Source organism: Mastigoproctus giganteus, chromosome 3, assembly GCF_048544385.1.
Source record: "Mastigoproctus giganteus isolate SK-2022 chromosome 3, ASM4854438v1, whole genome shotgun sequence".
NCBI classification, from domain to species: domain Eukaryota; kingdom Metazoa; phylum Arthropoda; class Arachnida; order Uropygi; family Thelyphonidae; genus Mastigoproctus; species Mastigoproctus giganteus.
This window is the reverse complement of record NC_143577.1, coordinates 208,694,014-208,709,727: the sequence shown is the minus strand read 5'-3', so window position 1 is coordinate 208,709,727 and position 15,714 is coordinate 208,694,014. Positions and strand designations below refer to the sequence as shown.

The 15,714-nt window shown below is 36.3% G+C and overlaps 1 protein-coding gene across 1 annotated transcript in view; it reads left to right on the top strand.

The window, feature by feature from the left end:
* The window catches only part of Rab1 (RAS oncogene family member Rab1), a 79,855-nt gene that overhangs the window by 52,997 nt on the left and 11,144 nt on the right, over positions 1-15,714 (top strand). Inside the window, exons 4-5 of the mRNA XM_090369602.1 lie at positions 11,441-11,488; positions 12,590-12,685. Coding sequence (XP_090225728.1) covers positions 11,441-11,488; positions 12,590-12,685 — 144 coding nt within the window. The remainder of the gene's footprint in view (positions 1-11,440; positions 11,489-12,589; positions 12,686-15,714) is intronic.

Here is a 15,714-nt window from a genome sequence, read left to right as displayed (position 1 = left end):
TTGGGGAAACAAAAGTCATAGTCAGTGCAATCTACCATTGCCTGCACTGAGCAGTCAGATAAAAAAGCTGGCTAATCAGCTGCCAAAGCATATTTGGCAATCCCTAATCCTTTAGCTCCCTAAGATCAGCGCTTGTTTATAGCAGTTGCACGAGTTTCACTGAACTTTTCCCACAGAATTTACCTTAAGTTGTGTAACAGGCTGGTATATCACATGGGGACCAATACTCAATCTATGCTGGCATTATTGAGAGATGGAAAGTTTCAAAGACAATTTGAGATTTATGGATTTCTCCATTACTTGAAAAGGGTAGAGGTAGATGCAGTTTGGATGATGATTGGGAGGAATTTGGTACCCTTTTTAGGAACTGGCTGGACATGATCAACCATGCAGAAATAAAAATGCCACTGGAATAAGTGTAAAAAGTGACTAAAAATAGGAGCAGCTCAGGAGCACAGGTTTTTGTAATAAGTGAGAAATGCTATCAGGACCTGGGGTTCTCTTGTCATCAAGATTGTTCAGAATTCTCCTAATATCCTGTCAGAAAACAATGGAAGGCATTGAGGGGAATGTTTATTATGGTAGGAGGTGAATTACTATGATCATTGATACAAGGGTTGGAAATAAAGTAGGATGCTAATAAGTCAGATTTATCTTTATCTGATGATGCAGTAGAATCACTAGATTGTATCAGAGGTGGAAATATAGATGGACAAAAGTTGTAGCTAGTGACTTTGGCCAGAAGGCTTTACTAGTATTTAGAGAAAAACCTAGTTTTCTAATCTTAGCCTGTTCAAGCAAGTTTGGTTTCATTAATAATTGTTTTACAACTTGCAAATGCAGGATAGGCAGAATATGAAGTTAGTGGCTTTGATATCAGTGATTTGTGATATGCTGCATTTATGTTGAACATTCTTAGCAGGTTTATTGGAAAACAAAGTTTAAAATAAATTGAGATTAAAATCTCATTTATGTATTCTCATCATATATTAAAATCTCATCATTATCATAAACCTTTTCATCCCTACAAGAATAATTTTGCTGACACAATCTGAGTAAACATTAGGATCGAAAGATTTAAAATAATAACCCAGTCAAAGAAAAGAGGAATAGAAATTGTGCAGGTCATCCTGTTTGGCATTTCTTGTAATGCCAAGACTGAGAATAGTCTTGAGGAAGAGGCTTCATCACCAAATTATCTGAGATATTTAGAAGCTCACTAATGTTAATTGTGTACTTTGAATGTTTGTTTGAAGGAAAGATCAGTGGTGTTGGGTATATGGTTGGAATTGTCTGTATTCTGTTAGTTAAATGAAATTGTGTAAGGGCATTAGTAATCTCAAAAGATGATCAGCTGGGTCCACAACTATAAAATTGAAACTAGCTATAGTTGTGAACTTAAAATTGTGAAGGAAGATTACTTTTTTGTTGGGGAAAATTATATTGGAGGAAGTAGACTTTAGACAAAGGAAGGCAAAAGTTGTTCAGGGTGATTTGTAAAGTTGGGAGAATGAGAGTGGCAACAGATGAATTTGACAGAATGGGATAAAGATTTTAAATAAGAGGGGATTAAAACGGAGATTCCACATTGGGAAGTCTCTGAGGAATATGAGAGTAGACAAACGCACTACACCACCTCTAAAGCAAAAGAGTTAATTAGTGCAATTGAGATGATTGGTGGTTTCAGAAACTGGTAATTGACATTGACGTAGCCAATTGGTCAGGAGTGAGAGTGCAGCTGCATGCACCTTTGAGTGGACTGGGATTCAAGCTTGAGTGCTAAATTATGATTAATGTTTGTATTGATGATTTATTGTAAAATCTACTGACTTCGTGGTCGTGCTGAGCATAAAGAAGTTTTTGTTTAACATAGTAATAACGTTTGCCGTATAATGCAAAGAAGCCGTAGGCTTTTGCTGCAAAAAAAAAAACTCCAAGTAGATAAGAAAACAAATTATATTTAATTTATTTATATTTACCTTTTAATTTATTCAAACTGTCAACATCAACTACCTGCAAGGGCAACTTGTTCCTGCAATCTAATCTAAACCTCAAGCCCTGTAATTTGAATTTAACCGCTAGGTCTGGAATTCCTTAGAACAGAGAATTCCACCTTCATTCATTTTACTAATCCTTCTCAGAGCCTTATAAACATCAGTCAGGTCACCTCTGCGGTGCCTGTTTGCCAAGCTTTGTAGCCTAAATAATCAGTCTTTCCTCATATGATCATCCTTCTGCCGATCTCACCATTTGAGTTTGCCTATCTTTGGACCCTTTCAAGAAGCTGTCTTTTTTTTTTTTTTTCAGATGAGGTATCCATACTTGAACACAATATTCCAAACGTTGTCTTACAAATTGCCTTGTACAGTGGGAGTATGATCTCTATCTCTACAGGATAGCATTCGATAAATCATCAATAGCACCATGGGCTTTTCTGACTACCTGTGTACACTGTTCAGAAAACTTCATATCTGCCTAGTGTAACTCCTAGATCCCTCTCCTCCTCCACTGGTTTTAATTCAACCCCACCAAGTGTATAATTTATTTGTGGGTTTCTATTCCTCAAGTGTAAGACCTTGCATTTAGTAGCATTAAAACATAGCTGCCACTTCTGACCATCTTTGAAGTCTGTTCAGGTCATCCTGAAGGAGTGCTGCCTGGCACTGATCATTAACAACTCTGTCAGTCTTTGTCATCTGCAAATTTTGACATCATGCCTTCTATCCCTTTGTCAATTTCATTTATGAAAATGAGAAACAACAGTTGTCTAAGAACCGATCCTTGAGGGACCCAACTCCTGACATTACATCAATTTGAAGAATATCGATTAATCACAATCTTCTTCCTTGTAGCCACCCAGCAATTCACCTAGGATCATACTAGTAATCCCAACCTGTTTGTGCTCCTATCTTCGTAGGTGGTAGATGACTTTCAACCAGTGAAATACCACCACTTTGCTTATTGGAGGCTTGAAGTGGTGAAACCCATGTTTAGTCTCTAGAGCAAAGTTTCCGGCACCCCCCTCCCCCCATACTTCTCCTTCAACCCATGCACGGTACTAAGTACTATAGGTTTTGATACCTTTCGTGTTTAGGGTTTTCATTAAAAAAAAAAAAAAAAAAGATAACTATATCTGGGTAGCTTCTCACAAATGTAGTATATGCATGGCTGAGTTGTATGCTATGAAGTTAGCTTTGGACCACATTAAAATCCACTATTACCAAAACTTTATGGTGTATACTGACTCATTAAGTATGCTACCAGCTTTCCCCATCCATATCTGACTCAGATCCAGCAGATGCTTTGCTTAGTGTTCTTTCAACATCCATTTCTGCTGGATTGGTATCAAGGGTAACCAACTGGCTGATGCTGCAGCCAGGTCACCAACAACCAAAGCCTTATTAGTTCCCTATACAGACTACATTCAAGTACAGGTGACCCCTGCTTAATGCTGATAATTCATTCCCAAAAAACAAAGCTCAAAGCGAATCAGTGCTAAGCGAGCACCTCATTCCCATAATGTAACATATGTATTTGTGAGTCGCAGTCTATGCCATAGGATATTTCCTAATCAATAATAAACGGTAGTGAAAAGATGCACAAATGTCCGTCAAAATATTTAATATTAAAAATTGTCACGCAAAATATTCTCCATTACATATGTACATTATATATGTGGTAACTAACTACATTATGTATTAAAATTAAAATGCCAATTAAAATCATGAATTTATTAATCCGATGGCCCTGGGCCATCGGATGAATAAATTGAGTTTTCGTAACTTTGGTCGATTTTGGGTTGTACTTTGGCTGTCTTTCTAGTAAACTAAAAGTGGTTTTACTTTAAAATCATCAACTGATCTTTCGCCGCTTTGAAGTATGGTATGGTTTTTTTTAGGTGAGCTTTCTTCAGATCATCATATAGGCTAATTGCTTTTTGTTTAATAATATTTAACTAATCTGAATTGTGTGTTGGATATTATCTTCAATAAAATTATTTAGAAGTCTCCATTTCAATTATAATAGCTGGCCTAGTTGCTTGCAGTGGAGCAGCTGTCTTTCCCGCTGCTAAAATTCTTTATTTTTTATAATTGTTCTTATAGTTATTGCACCATCCACTTGTCGTTGAACAGAATCAATTCGCTTCAAAATGTGTAATTTAATTTTCAAATTCAGTATTTTTCTTACCTTAGTAGGCTTCGTACTGCTTCCAGATGTTCTTTTTTAATTCTTATCCACCATTATTAATCATTGAAAATGTAACTGCGTTGCATTAATTGTGATACAATGTTTGAGTAAGCTGTCCGTTACGGACAATGTCTAACCCTACCGAGTGATGACTAGACTCCGAATAAATGCATATAACGTAAATATTACAAGCAATATACTTGATCATTTTTTAAAATGTTGATCTTGGAACTACGTAACAAGTCACCATAGTGCAATTAAATTAGCGTGGGAGAAAATTTCACTGAGCGTTTGAAAATCAGCATGGGAAAACTTTGTCAGTGTTGGAAACTTTGCTATTCATTTTCCAGCTGTCGACTACATCAGATGAAACATTTTTGTTAAACCTGCCAAAAATTCAATCTGTATGCTGGTAAGAGTGTTATAGGGAGTTGACAGTGTTAGTGAGATATGGGTTATAATATAAGAACAGCATTATAGTGAATCAGCGTAGAGTGAACCATGTTATAATGACGGCCTGCTGTAATACTAAATAAATTACTCTCCCAGTGGCATCAATCTTTGCATGGGCAAGTTATGAACAAGCTCTGTCAGATAAAGCCTGTAATCCAACACTGGCAGTCTAGTCTGTGCAGGAACTGTAGAGAGGAAGTTGTTCTAGCTCACCTCTCTGTATAAGACATAGTCATCTTACACCTGAATTCCTGCCGAGGGTAGGTGACTCTCCTATGTGTGAGGATTGTGGCATCTATTTAGCCATGCATCGTATTTTAACTGTCCATGTTCGTGTTTTATATTTTACTGATTTTAGTCATCTGGCTGAGTCTTGTATACTGTCAGATTTTATCTGACAATGAACATGTGATTGCTGTTTTTAGCTATTTAAAATCATTAAACCTTTTTACTCATTAAAAATATACATTTTTATTGTTATATTTTGATCTGGCGCCTCCGTAGCCAGGTGGGCAGGAGCAGTAGTGCATAGCACACACTTCTTGATTAGACTGGGGTTCGAGACCATACCCACCAAATACGAAGGATGCGGTAGGTCAGGGAATGACCACCGCATTTTCCCAGCCCGGATAAAGGGTGAGGGTTGGCGTCAGGAAGGGCATCCGGCCGTAAAAATTGCATGCCAAAACAATAACGCCGAACCCATATAATAATGGGAAAAGGCAAGGGCAAAAAAAAAAAAAAAAAAATTGTTATATTTTGATCTAGTCACTTACTTCATAGATAACTGATGAAATCTTTACTGCTGTCTCTTATTTGATTTAGTTTTGGTGCATTATAGCCTTAGTTGCTAACGTGCCAATAAAACCCAAACCTACCTACCTACCTCATGTCATGTAATACAACTGAGTTCAAATAATGCACCCTGGGTCAAAAACCCATATGCATTAAAAGTCATCAGAATTTTTGATTGTATCCAATATAAATTTTGTAGACAAACTAACTAAACAAAATTAACTCGATACAAAAGGTACAAACTCTAAACTCAATTGGTTAATAACAAAACATGAAAATAATATAGAATTCATCCTTTAGCCTCTCACAACTATTCCATCCCTACCAATCTTGGAGATAGACCTCTATCTTAGCTCATGGTATCTTTGGGTACTTTCTCAATATATTCAGAAAATAAACTAAAATAGCCGATATAAATTGTCTTGATCAAGACCAAAAGTCCTCCAATCTGACTGCATTCTTAAATCGAGATAATTTGGACATGAGCCTGTCATGAAGTCCTCTCTCTGTTGCTCGGCAGTAACATAACTTGGATGTAACCAAATTGAGCTGACTCAACCTAGACTTTAAACCATGTCAAGTGAGCATGAAACAAGCTCGAAGACCAAACCGCAGCCATGGTCTCATCTTATAGTTGAGGTTGGAGGGAATGAAGACAAGTCTCCCTTTCTCAGTGTTGCTCCATCTTCCTTGCCAAATATTAAGCAACTCATTTATCCTCTTCCATTCAGCTGCAACAAGCTGCCAATCAAGAGCTGCCCCATCCACTGGGCATGATTGAACGCCTAATATTTCTGCAGAAGTACCTCCCTAAGACTGTATCCCAAGCTAGCATGGATCATCAAAAGGATCCACTGGCAACTTTCCAGATATTACCTGCCCCATGCCCGTAGACACTGACAAACCTGGGTTATGCCTAGAAGAGCGAATCTCCATGCAGACAAAAGATCTCTTTATTTCAGAATTTATGGCTCAAATATATCAAACTTCTGTAGCATGCATTATAATTGGGACAAAAATACATTCACAAAGCCTCTCTGCCTTTGCACCATTTCACTCTAATAACATGTGAAATATCTAAAACAAAAGATAAATCTCTCGTATACCAAGCTCTGCAGAGTTATTAGAGTTTTTGTTTTTTTTGTTTTTGGTTTTTAGGAGCATTAGCAACTAAGGCCATATTGCTCCGGGAATATGTGGTGGTCATTCCCTTGACCTTTCCGCATCCTCCGTATTTGGTGGTGACGGGCTCGAACCCCGGTCTTGATTAGACCGGGGTTCGAGCCCGTCACCACCAAATACCCGTCACCACCAAATACCCGTCACCACCAAATACCCGTCACCACCAAATACCCGTCACCACCAAATATGGAGGATGCGGAAAGGTCAAGGGAATGACCACCGCATATTCCCGGAGCAATATGGCCTTAGTTGCTAATGCTCCTAAAAACCAAAAACAAAAAAACAAAAACTCTAACTCTGCAGAGCTTGGTATACGAGAGATTTATCTTTTGTTTTAGATATTTCACATGTTCAATAAAGAACAGACACAATCCCAAGTATGACACACTTTATATACTTCAGAGAGAGACATCCCTACATCTAACAATGGGAGGTCTCATCAGACAACTTCCCTTTCAATAACATAGTAACGGTTTTATTAGGATGGATCTTCAACTTATGTATCTTGCACCAACCTATCTTGTAATAATGTACTCAATTTATCTTCTCTCACTACAAAAACCAAATCCACTGCATAGGCAGTGGCATGAGTGTCCCCCATGGTCACGCTCCAAAAATTAGTCTAAAACCTTGTTCCATATGTAGGGTCCAAATATGGATCCCTGGGGACATGCTCGTTCAACTTGATAAATTTCCTGCTCGTATCTAGTTCTAACAATGACACTTTAATCTGAAAAGTAATCCTGGATGGTCACCCTGCACAGTTTGCTCCCCAACCACAGGGCATCAAATGACCCTCAAGTCCATGAATAAGCTCGATACAAAAGGTACCTACCCCCCCCCTACCTACCTCGATACCAAAAGTACCTACCCCCCCCCCCCCGAAGATTGTTCAACCATATTCATTAAACATCTAGCCTTATCTTCAGTAGATAGACCTTTCTTAAATCCATATTGCTTACTAGAAGCCAAATTCAAGATATATTTACTTTTGATCCGATACATCAAAAATCTTTCATATATTTTTCCCATTATTGGTAATAGCACAGTGGGCCGGTATGATTCATATTCTTCTCCGTTTTCTCAGGCTACAACATGCCACAATTTGGAAAAATCCCTTCCATCAAACAAGCATATAATTCTAACGTTATTTCTGGATATCAAATAAAAATGTTTAACGCGAGTCTCCAGGAAATCCACCCCCGGAGCCCTACCATCTCTAACCTGGCTAATAGCCAAATTCAAACTCAGCAGGAGTAAAAGGAGTCTGTTTTATCAGACACATCACTATTATTTTTAAACTGTGTAACTTTCTGAACTTCATAATTAGCACCCAATATTTAGGAAATAAAGAAATCAATACCTGTCAGATAGACTGAGCCCATGTTGAAGTCTCTGGTTCTCATCCAGAACAGTGTGCATTACATCTGACAAATATTTTATCAGTTATAATTTTATAAACAGGATTCCAAGGGTCAGCATTATCCTCTTTCTTTACAAAATTTTGGCATTCTAATGTTTTATAATATTTAATCTTAGACAAATATGTTCTTTTCAAGTCTAAATAAGCTGTTGATTCTTGAACAATATCAGGTGATCCCATTCTCACTCTGATAGCTCTTCCTTGCTGCTCTTACAAGTCTCTTCAAATTTGTTAAAACACCATTCCACCATGGGACCTGTCTAACACTTTTTCTTCCTAAGCATAGCACATTTGGATGCTGTTTGCAACATCTTAGTCACTGTCTCAGCCCTATCACCAGCACTAATTTCAGTCCATTAGTCACCAAATTTAGTTCCCTATCGAAACACTCATCAGATCTTTTCCAACGCATTATTTTTATAACAAACCTATTGTACCAGGCCTGGGACATACCCATCACGCAATACTCATATGTGATGCATCTGTGACCACTTGGTACCATCATCTCGCATACATTCCACTTTCAAATGTCTTATTGATGCACTAGAGCAAACAGTTACATCAATGTGTGACTCTCCCATGACAGAGGAAAATGTTGGCAACTGCAATGGATCATTCACCACCTCCCACCCATCAGAAGCCAGGAAATCCTCAAGATCCAGTCCTCTGTCATTGGAAAACCCAGCTCCCCAGAACATAGAGCCAGTGTTTGTATCTGCTACAACTACCACAGGTTTAGGTTTTAATAAAATTTCTACTCTTTCCAGATATTGTAAATGCACATCCAAGGTATTGTATTTACAGTAAAGGGGGCATGAGGTACAAGGAACCAAAAGGACTTACCTGATGTCTCAGCTGTTTGGCATTTGTGTCTGACCTTTTTGTTACCCATTTCTTGTCTTCAGGCATTTCCAGCACACTTAATACTGGCACGTGCCATTCTACCCCTGATGCCATTCTGCATTCGAAATCTTTTGTTTGGATTGTCACTTTCCAATTTTGCTGCTACAATTTTACTGTCAGTCTCAGTGATTGATAACAAGTGATTTGTGGGACAAAGCTAGCTTATGAAATATTGTAAATGTTTTTTTCAGATAAGAATTGTGCTATACTGCATTTGAGTTTGCTTCAATTGAAGATAAACAGGGGAAAAAAATGTTTTTGAAAATTGGGAAACTTTTCTTAATTCTGACACTTTATTTGATAATACCTAATAGTTATCAGGAAAAACTTTCTCAGACCACCTTTCAGTTCAGAAGCAAGAGAATTCAAAACAGAGCCTTGAAGAATGTTTGTCTATACTTATACAAGAGAAAAATGATATACTTTTGGTAATTCATTTTTTTAAATTGTCATATTTTGTGATAAATGTGAATTGGTAAAGGTGGTATCTCTGCTCCCACTTAATATTGGGAACAGACATTTCAATTACTGCATTGAAATAATTCCCAACTATATTATATATTAGAAATTTATTTATTTTAGATTGAATTTTTTAGCTTATTGAAAAATATTTCAAATAAATACATCAGTGGCAAACAATTTAATCCACTAATACACTAACAAATTCAAGAACTCCTTTAAATTAAAACTGCTACATCAAGGAATCAGCATTGTTTCATATATTTGTGAGACCTGCTGAATATAGACAAAGTATCAATTCCTCCTCCCCCTTCCCATAATACTTTGTCTATGTTCACTGCGTCTCACATACATGAAACTGTGCCGATTTCTTGTTTATGTGAAGTTTGAGACAGTATTTCACTTATCTTTAATAAGATTAAAATTGCTATACAGATAATAAAGATGTCAGGAAAAAAGTTGTAACATGTGCAGTTTTGCTAATTTTATTTGTTACACATGGGTATGCATACATTATTAAGCAATTTGACATATTACTAAAGAGGTTTCTTTTCTTAGTTTTGAAAGCACTTAATTATCCACTGGCAGCTTTCTAGGCCTGTCACAGCTTCATCAGTGCTCTTTTAGCAAACTATTTGAAGTCATCACAAAAGGACCCTTGCAACCTTCACTACTCAGATTTACCACCCTCATGACATAGTGGGTTTGACTTTTGCAGTCTAGTAGAGTATTATGTCGATTTAGAGGAACTGAAAGCTGTGTGAAAATTTTGTTGAAAACACAGGCTAGTTTGAAATTAATGGATTGAGACAGTATAAGTGCATTCTCACCTCTGCTATTCATACTTGTAATTGGATGTTATTGCAAATGCTATTGAGAAAAAAGATTGGAATATAAATGTTTGCAAATGTGAAAAAAAAGATTGGAATAGAAATGTTTTATGGGGGGGGGTGGGGAAGAGGTGGTACAGGAACAGGTAGAAAGCAAAGATATAATTTAAGTAATGTGAAGTAATTCAGTGAGACCGACACTGCATTATTCTTCACATTAGGAAGAAGAGAGGATTGGTGCCCTTATTTGAAGGAAAGAAAGTTTCAGAATAGTTTCAGATATGGAGTATATATAGAAAAAGAAGGGAGAATTAATAAATAGAAGAGCAGATCAAGGAAGTGTTTTATAACTATAATGGATTAGTTTGGGAAGGGAGGTAACTGAATATGATACTGTATAAATCGTATTATGTACCAGTAATAACCTGTGGTTCAGAATCATGGGTAATGTAGGGAGAAGAATATCAGCAGAATGCAAGCAATGGAAATGAAGTTTCTGAGAGGGGTTTGGGGAGAGAGAGAGCGCGAGAGCAATTACAAGAAAAGATTTAGAGGAACAGCGAGATCGTTTGGGCTTGTAAAGAGAATAGAAGATGGCAGACTGCCAAAGAGTATGCAGAAACTGGAATTGGGGGGGGGTAAGTGACCAAGAGGGAAGGCTGAAGATGCAGAAATGTAGAGGATGTTAGCTAAGAGGAGATGGTGGGAGGCCAGAGCTAAATGGACAAAACTGGTTCCATATCAACCCACAAGAAGCTGGAACACAGTGGATAAGAAATTATTTAAAGAGACTAAAAATGTATTCTCATGTCAATGGAAAAAGAAAATGCAGAAGAAAAAATTTGTCCTCCCTCCTTTATGTATGGTTTATCCTGACTAGATCCCACCTCTCTTGATATTGTTTTTTCATTATTATATTCTGGTTTAATCTTTCACTTTGTTCATCATTAAGAGCCCAAGTTGTTGGGAGGGAAAAATTCAGATGCAAATATAAAATATTTTAAGGGATGTACAGCAGCCTAAATTTTTTGTGGGGAATTGATTTATAGCAGGTTTGCTGATAAGAAGATATACTAGTAAGAAACAAATTTGGATAATTTAATAGGAAAATGAATAGTTTTTTGATGGTTTCATACCAAAAAGTATTCTTTGAATTTTATTTGAGTTTTGCAATATTTTATATAAAAATACTTCAATTTATTTTCAGAAAATCCGCACAATAGAGCTGGAAGGGAAAACGATCAAATTACAAATTGTGAGTAAATTTGACTTTTTAAGATAATACTTTCCCTTTGGTTTTTTCATTATTTTATAGAATAATTTATCTGCAGTATAGTGAAATGTATTTGTGAAACCTGTATATCATATTCAGAAAAAGGCATGTGTTACTGATTACTTAATGAGTTGGACATTTTTATTTGGCCTGTTTCTTTTTTTTTTGTTTTTGTTTTGTTTTTTTTGTTCAGTCTGTTTATGTAGTTGCCGTTTTTTTTAGCTGTAATGAGCAAAATTTGAATTAAGATTTTCCTGAAGATTTTTGTTGACTAGGTTAATATTATAGTTATACTAGAACTTAAAAGCAGTTTTCATTCCACATGTGATGGTATCCACAGTACACTAATCAGAGTAACAACTTATAAGATTTGAAGTGAATAGCACAGTTGTGATCACATCTGGAAATAGATTTAGACTATCCTTTATTTTTCGTTATCAATGCAAAATGACAATTGTGCAACTGTTACACTTTTTCGTTTGCTTTGTTGTTGATGGTTTCTGAACAGTATTCTTTACTGACTGACAGTATTTTTCTGCTACAAGAATAGAATCACTACTCACTTAAAGAGCTAATGTTGAATTTTATAACCTCCTACACTTCAGTTTTTTTGTTAAATGTGGAAGCTCTCCTGAAAGAAACTTTGTGGGTCCTCACTCAGTCAGCATTTGATCCATGGTAAATAAACTGTGCTGTTCTTGCTTGTTCTGTCCAAGAATATTCTCATTTTCTTCTGTAATTCAGAATTAAAATTGGTAACTAATTGGTTTTCTCAATACTTGTATTTTATTTTTAATGTTTTCCTATACTTGGTCACTTTCAGTGTCACACTTAACATTAAGGTATTCCACTAATTTAAAACCATAAAGTTGGTTTTAAAGTCTGCTAAAGTACAATACTATGGTTTCCACTTCTGTTTGATGAACACTTTATTTTATTTTGTTATTAGTATTATTATTATTACTTTTTTTTTTGTAGATATTGTTATATGATATTTCCCCCCCCCCCCTTATTTTTCTAGATTGCTCATTTATTCAGCATGAGCATTATGTGAAGTATGATTAGGTTTTATTCCATTTTTAGTGGGATACAGCAGGTCAAGAAAGGTTTAGGACAATCACTTCTAGCTACTACAGAGGAGCACATGGAATTATTGTAGTATATGATGTCACAGATCAGGTAAACCTTGATGTATATTCTCTGATAAAAGTAATATTCTAATTTTGAAAGTCTGGTATTTTCAACAAAATGAATATAAAAGACAATGCAAAAAACTAATGCAGTACTTTTTATCAAAGTTGAATGATAAAATATCCAAATAGAACTAAATCTCTAATTGCATTATTTAGTATATTCTTTGTGTGATTTCACCAAAATAATTAGTAGTAGTTATGATGCTTTTCTTTTGTGCAGGTTAACATGGAATTGGGTTAGCAGAGAAAGTAGCAGTTAGAGTATTGCATGAAGCATTCTGGCCACTAGAAATTAGTATACAATTTGCTTATTAGACCATTAAAAGATAGTGACATCCAGAGAATAGACTGCTCTTCCTCTGTTTGTTCACACCAACAGAGCTCAAGAGGTAAAGAGGCTAACAAACCAAATTTATTAATCCTCCTTATAACTGAAGGTGCTGGTTAGTGAAATGGGAATATTATCAGAACCATGTTAGTATTAATTATTGTGATGCTGGTATGCAGACTGTATAGCCAGGGATTTGGGCATGGGTTGTACAGTTTCACTGAAGTTGTGAAATTCTCTGGCCACCTTGGAGCTGTATTAGAGTATTAAAAGATTCTAAAACCAGATTTAGGGCTGCATGCCTTCTCTGAGATACAGCTTGATATTGCCTACTGTCCTAAAGAAATCTAGGTTTCAATCAAAACTGCAATGCCGTGTGAGAGAGGTGGGGGAATCATTTTTACCAGCATGAAAATTTGAGAGAAATTTAATTAGTGTTAATTCCCACAGCTTGTCTGGTATAGGAGCTACTGGAGTTATGCATAAGGTGTAGAAAGTGTCATCCTATGTCAGTGATGATACTTTCTCCACCTTGGAGGCATTTGCTATGAAGACCTACAATATTTCTTAGCAAAAAATTGATTGCTGCAAAAGTGTACATTTCATGAATTTAACTAGATTGGAACTCCTCATTATTAAGCTGCATTCCATAGGCTGTTGGACTTTACAGAAGGATTCTACTCTTGATCATATTTAAGACGATAAGTATGGCTTTCTGGAAGTCCTGACTTAAACCTGTGAAATGATACTCCATCTTAAAATTAGTTTGGAGTCCCAGCCAGATTAGCAGTCCACATTTCATTAGAAACTGTATTGTGATGTCCTGGTAGATTGAAATACATGTTAATGAAATAAAGGATGGCCATTTTGAATAAAATTGATTTTATTTTGATTGTATATTAATGAATTCTATAAAAAAATAAATTCTATTATTATTAAAGAAAACTTTTCATAATTTGGTTTGTGGAATTTCTTAATCAATTTTTTTAAAAATATTCTATGAATATATTTGTGTTAATTAAAAATTAGTAATAATCATTTGTTTCAAATGATTCTTTTTAGAATATTTCAAAGAATTGTAAAAATTGGAAAGTTTTTTTTAGATGGTTAAAAATAAAAACTTCACATTTTTTTTCTATCTATGGAATGTTTTTGCATTACCAGAGGCTTAGTGTGACAAAATTCAAATCATGATTTTAATGGCACCTGAACTCACTTATCCATACGTGTAGTTACCAGAAGTGTCTACAGGTGGTTTGCATTACTGTACAAGCTGGAATACCCGGAGTAATTTAGGGAACCCTCTGCCTGAAATTGCTAAATACAACCTTGCTTTACCCCCCCCCCCCCCAAAAAAAAAACATGTTAACAGAATCAAAATTCAGACTGGGAGACTGCAGTGTACTGTGCTGCCTAAGTTGCAATGGAGGGCCAGCTTGCAGTACTGATGTGATGCAGTTTGAATTTGCAACCTTAGCTCTTTTTCATCTTCACCAATCATCATCTGAAGAGAACTGAAGCTGATGGTGTCGGGGGGAGGGTTGCTGCCATTTTTGCCAATGCAAAAGAGCCACAGACAACTGCAAGTTCATGCAGTGAAGTAACTGTCAGGTTTGTTACCTTGATTGTTGTGTTGTTAGCAAATATAACTGGCTTTGTACAGCTTGCAATAATCAAAATTGTGTAGGGTTTGGTAATTACCTTATTTTACCTGTGTTATCCAGCTTAAACTCTGAGATACTGATTAAAAAAGAAAGACAGAAGGTTACCACTTAAACTGCAAACAAATAATTATCACTCCACATTTTTGTTACAATGTTGTAAAATATATTATTAATGAGGACTTCCATGTAGACAGTGTTGCATGTGTTGGTATTTGGGACCAAGCTGAAAAGGTTTTTATCAGTATCAACTCTAGAGCAGCAGACAGAGTTGGCCATGATAAAAACATGGGATCTCCCAGTTGAGGCCAAAAATTTTGAATATTTGTCCCTGTGCCTTGTTGATGCTCATGGCAAAGCATTGGTAAACAGGGAATTGGAATTATCTAAACTGAAATTCAGAAGATCAGAGGAACTGGATGAAATACTTGGAATTAATACATCCTGACCCTCTACAAGTCCAGCCATGAGACAGGCCTTCAAATGCATCAGATATGAGTTTCTTGGTAACCATTCATGTTCTACTGTGCAATGTCAGATACATTTTGTAGTAGAACACATGCCAGTCTAGATACATGATGGAGGCTTTGGTTTATGATGAGGCACAGTGAGCAGTATTTAACTGCAAATAATCTGTCTACGTTGATAGTAAGTGAGAAAAATAATCCCATCACTTTTGATGTTAAAGCCAACAGGCTATACAGGGTGATTCACTACCAGTGCGACAAACGTGCAGGAGGTGTAGGGGGCACAAAGACGAATCGGAATCACATAGCATTGCAGGGTCCGAAATGTCTTCGTCATGCGGAAGAGGACAGTGAATGGGAGGTCGCGTGAACAGTCATCCCGTTGGAAGTCAGAATTTGCGAACCGTTTCTGTTGAAGAAACCAAGTACAAAAGTCCTCCGGAGTGGATAATCCGCAGGCTCCAATGATTGGACGTGTTGCAGATGGTATGAACTCATTTGGTTTGTTGCCAATATCTTCCATACAGTGGATTGGGAAATACCCAATCGTTGACCTATC